Here is a 6,796-nt window from a genome sequence, read left to right as displayed (position 1 = left end):
CACCTTTAGGTTAGAGGAAAAGCTCGCTGTGGACTACGCCCCAGAACTCCCTTTTAACAACTTCCTGTTAGCGGAAACGACAGATGGAAAATGGCTTTCCCTTTGAAAAACAAACAAAACGGAAAACTTAAGGGATTACGGACATGTATGTGGTCAGACGGGCAGACACGGAGTGACGCATATCTGTGTGGGTATATTGGAAGGGCCCTGGTCACACAGTGTCTAAAGCACTCAATCGCTAACCAAGAGATCAGCAGTTCAAACCCACCAGCCAGCTATTCCTCAGGTGAAAACTGTGGCCGTCTGCTTCCGTGAAGAGGAAACCGCCGGGGCCCGTTCTACTCTGTGGGAATTAACTCGACAGCAACGAGTGTGGGTTTTTGTTGAGATATACATATATATATATATATATAATATATTTATATAGAGATTGTATATAGAATATATCTGTATATACGGCAGGTGTGTGTATAGGAGATTCTAGATAGCAACTGAGACCTGCATGCCGGCTGGGGGCTTCTTTACTCCTGGGATCCGGTTTTGAGACCTGCCCCCTGCTCCCCGCCAGCCGTTCAGCTAGGTCTGTCTCTAACAGTGAGTACAAAAGCTAAGAAGGGTGGGCCCAGCTCTGCCAGGAAGGGCCCCCCCCCATCCACAGGGCAGCTCCCCCGGGGTCAGCATCCTGGCAGCAGTGCCACCTCCTGGCAGCTCCCGGGACTGTGGCCTGGGCGGACACTCCTTGCAGGAAGCCCCGGATTCCTCCAGCAACCTTGGCTCCAGGAATGGAGGGTCAAAGAGGGTCTTCAGAACTCAGCCTTCTGCTCCAGGTGCTGCCAGGGAGGGGAGGAGGGGGAGGGTCCTATGGCCCGGAAGAGGGCACTGTGGCCGGTGGGCTGTGGACAAGAGAGTAAACACGGGTGCTAGGTTACACAGTGCCGGGGGACCCAGCACCCCCACCAGAGGCACATTTGAGCCCACCTCCAGCTACCCGAGCCCTGGCTTGTCCTCACTAAGGTGTGAGTGCTGGTCTTCCTGTACATCGCTCTGAGAATGACATGAACTGCAAAATGCCACACAAATTGGACAGGCTGCCAGTCTGTGTGTCCTGTGGGTCCCCTCCCCATCTGTGTACATGCAACCTCTTTGCTGGAACTGGGGCTTAAGGAGGATGTACTGGGGCGGCTATCTCTAAATCGCAACATCTCATTTGAGTGCCCAGGGGCTATCTCTAAATTGCACCACCCCAATTTCAAGATGAATGAATGAATGTTAACAGTGTCTGACTGCCCCCCCCCAGGTGAGGGGCATTTCCCACTGTGGGAGCTGGGACGATTGTGCCCTATCAGGTGCCCCCTTGGACTTGTGCTCGGGGCCAAATGCCTCATCACACCTCCTTGTCCAACTTGGGTGAGGAAGGACGTTGTCTCAGTGGTACCTAGGTCACATGCCACACCTGAGACCCTACATGAGCCCCTGGTCCGACTCTCTTCCCAGCCCAGCATCTGTCCTTCTGCTCCAGACTCTCAGTCCGTCCACCCATGTGAAAGCTCCCACACCCTAAAAGCAGACACAGTCCAGTAAACAGGGGCGTGGGGCCCACGCCTGCCGCCCTGATAAGAGGAGTCGGATGGAATCTTCTAGAACTCTCCTCTTTAACTCTATCACACCCATGCAGACCCCGGCCATGTGGATGCCAGGCCAGGCATCCAACTTAGACCTGTGTCCTCAAGAGTCCAGAGCTAGGGGTTAAGAATGGGAGGGGGGAACCCAAGAATAGGGTGCAGACCCAGAAGGGCTGTTGAGTAGGAGCCAGTCTCCATCACAGCCCAGCTCCCTCCTCCCTGAAGGAATGCCTTCAGGGCGGTTGCCTAGACCTCTGTGTTTCCTAATGTTGGGGCTTGACCAGGCCCAAGTCCCCTAGGTCCCAGCGGGGGCATGGGAGGGAGGAGACAGCATCACATTGGGAACCATTCCTTTGTGTGGTGTGTTGATTCATGGGGCGGCTAGGCCAGCTCTTCACCATCTATGTCCCCCAGGCTCCCGTAAAAGCCCTTTTCTCTGGAGCAGGAAGTCTTGTCTCCTTCTGTAAACAAAGTCACTCCCGGTGCCAGATTCTGCGGAGGAGGAGCTGGGAGCAAGAGGCCCCCTCCCCATCCAGACGCCCTCCTCCGTTGACCTCCTACAAGGACCTCCCTGGGCCCTCGGAGCAAAAACACCCTTGCTGCAGCCTCCCTCCCTCCGTGCGTCCGTCCGTCAGCCCACCTGGCTTGGGCCCAGCCAGGGCCAGCTGCACACATCTGGAGCTGGCTTGGCTGTCACCGCCCCAGCCCCTCCTCGGAGGCAGAAGGCCGCTGGGGGCCAGTGTGATCAGCAGCAGGAAGGTTGGGAGGTCTGGCCTCCCAGACCAACCTCAGGATCTTCCCTAAGGGGCTGGGCTCAGAGGCCTGTGCGAAGGCGGCTGGGGGGCTCTGGAGGCCCTGACAGACTGAAGGAGGGGCTGGGGCCTTTTCCATGGGAAACTGCTGGGAATGTCTCTGGACAGCGTGAGTCCTGAGCCGCTGGCTGACCCCTGGTCCCCATTCCCGCCTCCGCTTCCCAGCTCCCGGGCCCTGGCTCCGACAGCGTCTTCTTCCAGCTAGGCCTGGCCTGGCCATTTGGCTCCGAATGGAGGCCCTTGGGGGCAGGAGTGTTCCCAGCCGCCATGGAGTGGGGGCGGGGGGCTGCAGGGGGCCGCACCTCCCCCATGTCTGGGTCAGCCGGATCCTTGAAGGCAGTGGCCACCCTCCTCGAGAGTCTCCTGACCCTCTCAAGTGGACACGGCTCACGTGCGTGTGAGTGAGCGTCAGGCACCCCTGTGCACGTGTGCACCAGCACCTCGTGATGTTCCTGGCCCCCGTCCTCGGTCAGCCTTGGAGGAGCGCGTGGGCCATGTGATTGGTACCCAGGAGGAAGTGGCCGGAGCTGGCCTGGGCTGACTCGGAGCCTTGGGGTCAATCCTCCCCCAGGAGCCTGCACTGGCGCCTCTGCCCTGGTGGCTGTGGTCTTGGGGTGCTCTAGGGAAAGCCCCCCCTACTCTAGACATACATGTAAGTGCCCTAGGCGTGACTGCCCAGGTCATGGAGCACCAGTCTGGCCACTCTGCCAGTTCTTCAGTGTCAGAGCCCAAAGCCCCCTTCCCCAGCCCAGCTCTGCCCCGGCCGTCAGGCCCTCAGCCCCTCGGGGAGGCCACCCCCGCGTGGCCCGCTGGCTCAGCTCACATGGAGGCGTTGGGGACCTGCTGCACCCAGCCCACTTCCTTGTAGGCAGCGGTCACATGGCTGTAGATGAGCCCACGCAGCTTGGCCCAGGCTCTCTGCGTCTCGGCCGGGAAGTTGCTGGCAAATTCTTCAGCGACCACTTCCAGGATGACCCCAGAAATGATCTGGGGGCAGAGGGGGGTAAGTGAGGTGAATGTCTGCGCCTTCAGCATCCACTCTTCGGCAAGACCAGCCCTCGGGCCTGCACCCCTCCCTATCACCCCCACATACACAGACAGGCCTGGCAGCCCGGTGGTCCCCTCTGCCGCCCAGGGTGCCCTCGGCCTACAGGCTGCTGGGGGCGGCGGTGGGCCTACCTTGAAGTACACAGGCTCCACCTTGTGCTTGAGGGCGTGGGCTTTGCCCACCAGGGCCAGCACGGAGGACACCTTGTCGGGGTCGTGCAGGTTCTCCACAACCGTGTTGAGGGCCCCCATGACCCGGCAGGCGTGCTTCCGCAGCTGGGGGCTTCGCTCCATCTCCAGGGGCTCCTCCATGTGCCTGAACTGGCTGAAGTACTGCTTGGCCGACGGGAAGTTCACAAAGAACCTGGCAGAGGCGGGAGGCGGGACCCCCTGAAGTGACCAGAGCCTCCTCGGGCCCTGCAGCTGTCCTCTCTGTCCTACAGAGACCCTCCGTCTATCCAGGTGGACTTATATCAGTCCCTACCCAACATGGCCAACAAGTCAAGGCCAACTCACAGTGACACTCCATCAGGCCTCTAGGGAGCTCTGGTGCTTGGTGGTAAAGAATTGTGCTGCCAACCCAAAGGTACGTGGTTCAAACCCACCAGCCGCTCCATGGGAGAAAGATGGGCAATCTCCTCCTGTGTGAGTTGCCACCTCTAAAAACATGCAGGAGGGTCAGACAGCAACAACTGGCTTTCCAAGGCTATGAATCTTTCTGGGAGGAGGTTTTCCAAATTTCTCCCACGGAGCCACTGGTAGATTTGAACCTCTGACCCTTTGGTTAGCAGTTAGACACTACACCACCAAGGCTCAACTTCCTGGTCTTTCACCTACAGGACTTGCACAGGCTGCCAGCTTCTTCGGGGTCTCCTCACCTCTGCTTCTGCCTCCTTTCCAAACCCTACCCGCTCTTCAAGGCCTGCCTCAACCACAGGCCAAGGGCACCCGTGGGCTCTGAATTTATAGGCTGGGTGAACTTGGACTAGGCTGTTGATTTTTCTGAGCCTCAGTTTCAACATCCATAAAAATGGACATCTTTGCTCCTATCTCCTGGGTTGTTACCAAGAAAACTTCAAGGGCCTCAGAAAACTGAGGCCCCTATTACAGTGAAGTTAGTTGCACTGATCTTTTTGAGTAAAGAAAGGTCTCTTGGCCAAGGTGGCCTGGTCAGTGAGGGCAAGCTGAGACCCAGCCTCCTCCTCCTCCTGGCTCTGCATTGTACTGCTCCCCTCGTCGGACCGTGGTAAATATGGATCGGCTGGTCTCATTAAAGCGGATCATTGATTTCTACCTGCATTGAGTGGCTCTCTAACCACATCATGAAGTCTTCCCTCTCCAACAACAATGAACTTGGAGCTGATGTCAGATCTTCCTGCCTTGAGCCTCTCCCTTCTATAAATCAAAAGAGCAAACTCACTGCTGTCAAGTCTGACTCGTGGACCCTCCACCTGGTTTTTAAGGATGTAAATCTCCATGGAAGGAGACTGTCCGTCCTTCTCCCCTGGAGCAGTCAGGGTATTTGAGCCTCTGACCTTTCGGTTAGTAACCCAACACGTAACAAACACACTGTGCCATCAAGTCTCTCCTCTCTAATGTTGTCTGTTTCGTTTCTTTGAACATTCCACGTTCCTGAGGTGGCTCTTCAGCTCAAGAACATTCAGTGGCTCCCATGGTTGACCAAAATCAAAACCCAACCTAGAATCCCAGACGTCTCCCAAGCTGCCCCACGCCCTCTTCTCCACCACCACGTCCACATTCTCCCTACACGTGAGTCATCTCTGCTCTGGCCCAACAGCTTCACTCCATTAGGAAAACATTCCACACGAGCGCCAACCTTCCCCTTCACACAGGGGAATGCCTTTCTTACGCGCTCTCCTCAGACTTGCCTCTCCCTGTCCCTGCCGAAACTGGGCGTCCCCTAAAGCCCACCTGTCCCTCTTATTTCTTTCCTGTGTGTCTCAGACTGGTGGCCCCTGACCCCACCCCAAGGTCCTGCGGACACTGGCACCCCTTTCCCCACCAGGCCTGGGCGTCACATGAGGCGTGTGCCAGGACTCAGGCAGAACTTACATAACTTCACTGAATCCTCAGAAAATACACGGAGTTTCTCAGACCTGTTTTCCCAATCTGTTCCCCTTTGTCATCAGAGAGAACTGAGGATTTTCAGAGCTGGGAGCTGGGGCTGATGCAGAGGGGGCATGTGGTCTGAGCCACCCCTTTGGACCCCAGAGCTGCTGCTGGCAGGGGAGGCGCAGGCTGGGACCTGACGCAGGCTGGGGAGCCCAGAGAGGCCCAGAAGGCCGACTGTGACCTTGGGAGGCAGACAGGAAGCCCCTGCTCCACACCTCACTGCACCCACGGGTACACAGCTTTCTGGGGCAGCACTGTAAGGAATGTGGAAAGTTCCATCGGGACTTCAATGTGCATCTCTGACTTGGGAGGCTTGTCGGTTGCAAAAAGAGGCAGGAATCGTGTTTGCATGGCGTTGTCACACGCAAACTCCTCTCACTGCCCCACGGAGCAGCCCTCCGCATGTCTGTCTCACTGAGAAGTCCTCAGGGACTGTCCTCAGCTGGCATGGAGTTGATTGCCACTTGGGGCCGCTCAGTGGGTGTCAGGGTACAAGTGGGTTTTCCGTGGCTGCTTTTCCAAAAATAGATAACCATGTCTTTCTTCCAGGCATTGAGGGGTGGATTCGAACCGCCAACCACTCTGTGAGGAGCTGAGTGGCTTACCTGTGCCACCCAGCAAAATAGAGGTTTCTGACTTAGTCACCCTGCAGAACAGACTAGAAGTCCCCGGGGGGTTCCGAGGCTGTGGATGTTGGCTGAAACAGTCCACCTTTCTCAGATGAAAGCAGTTAGTGGGTTTAAACTGTTAACCTTGAGGTTAGCGGACAACTAGGTAGCCACTGCGCCACCACGGCTCTTCAGGAGACCTGCAACCTGCCCACTGAAGCCCCTGCCATAGGCCGACCCAGGCTCACAGCGACCGTCCATCGGTCTCCGAAGCTGTCAATCTGTATGAACCTCGCACCTTTTTCTGAGCACATGTAATGTGCTGAACTAGCACGGTTCCTCCAGAACGTAAGAAACGTCTGCTGGACCCTGTGATCGTATTCATCCCTGTAGCACCCTTCTGGGGGTGGACTGCCTGTACCCCACTTTATGGGGTAGGACAGTGTCACCTTACATGACCAGGGGAAGCAAGTGGTGATAGTAGAACACCCTGAGAACTACTGCTCTGCAAGACTGCTGTGCTGGGGGGACAGTGGCCTGAGAGCCAGTCACCTCTGCCTCAATGTCCATCCAG

At 57.1% G+C, this 6,796-nt stretch overlaps 1 protein-coding gene across 1 annotated transcript; it reads right to left on the bottom strand.

The window, feature by feature from the left end:
• Positions 1-802: 802 nt before the first annotated feature.
• Positions 803-5,965, bottom strand: CYGB (cytoglobin). Its single transcript, XM_006886356.1, has 4 exons — positions 5,835-5,965; positions 3,614-3,845; positions 3,258-3,421; positions 803-893 (listed from the first exon to the last, which is right to left on the bottom strand). Exons 1-4 carry the CDS (start codon positions 5,963-5,965, stop codon positions 860-862), a joined length of 561 nt encoding a protein of 186 aa, XP_006886418.1. The 3' UTR covers positions 803-859.
• Positions 5,966-6,796: the final 831 nt, after the last annotated feature.

This window comes from Elephantulus edwardii, unplaced genomic scaffold, assembly GCF_000299155.1.
Source record: "Elephantulus edwardii isolate Elephantulus edwardi_28Jun2011 unplaced genomic scaffold, EleEdw1.0 scaffold00048, whole genome shotgun sequence".
NCBI classification, from domain to species: domain Eukaryota; kingdom Metazoa; phylum Chordata; class Mammalia; order Macroscelidea; family Macroscelididae; genus Elephantulus; species Elephantulus edwardii.
The sequence above is the reverse complement of the archived record's forward strand: the minus strand, read 5'-3'. Positions and strand labels throughout refer to the sequence as shown.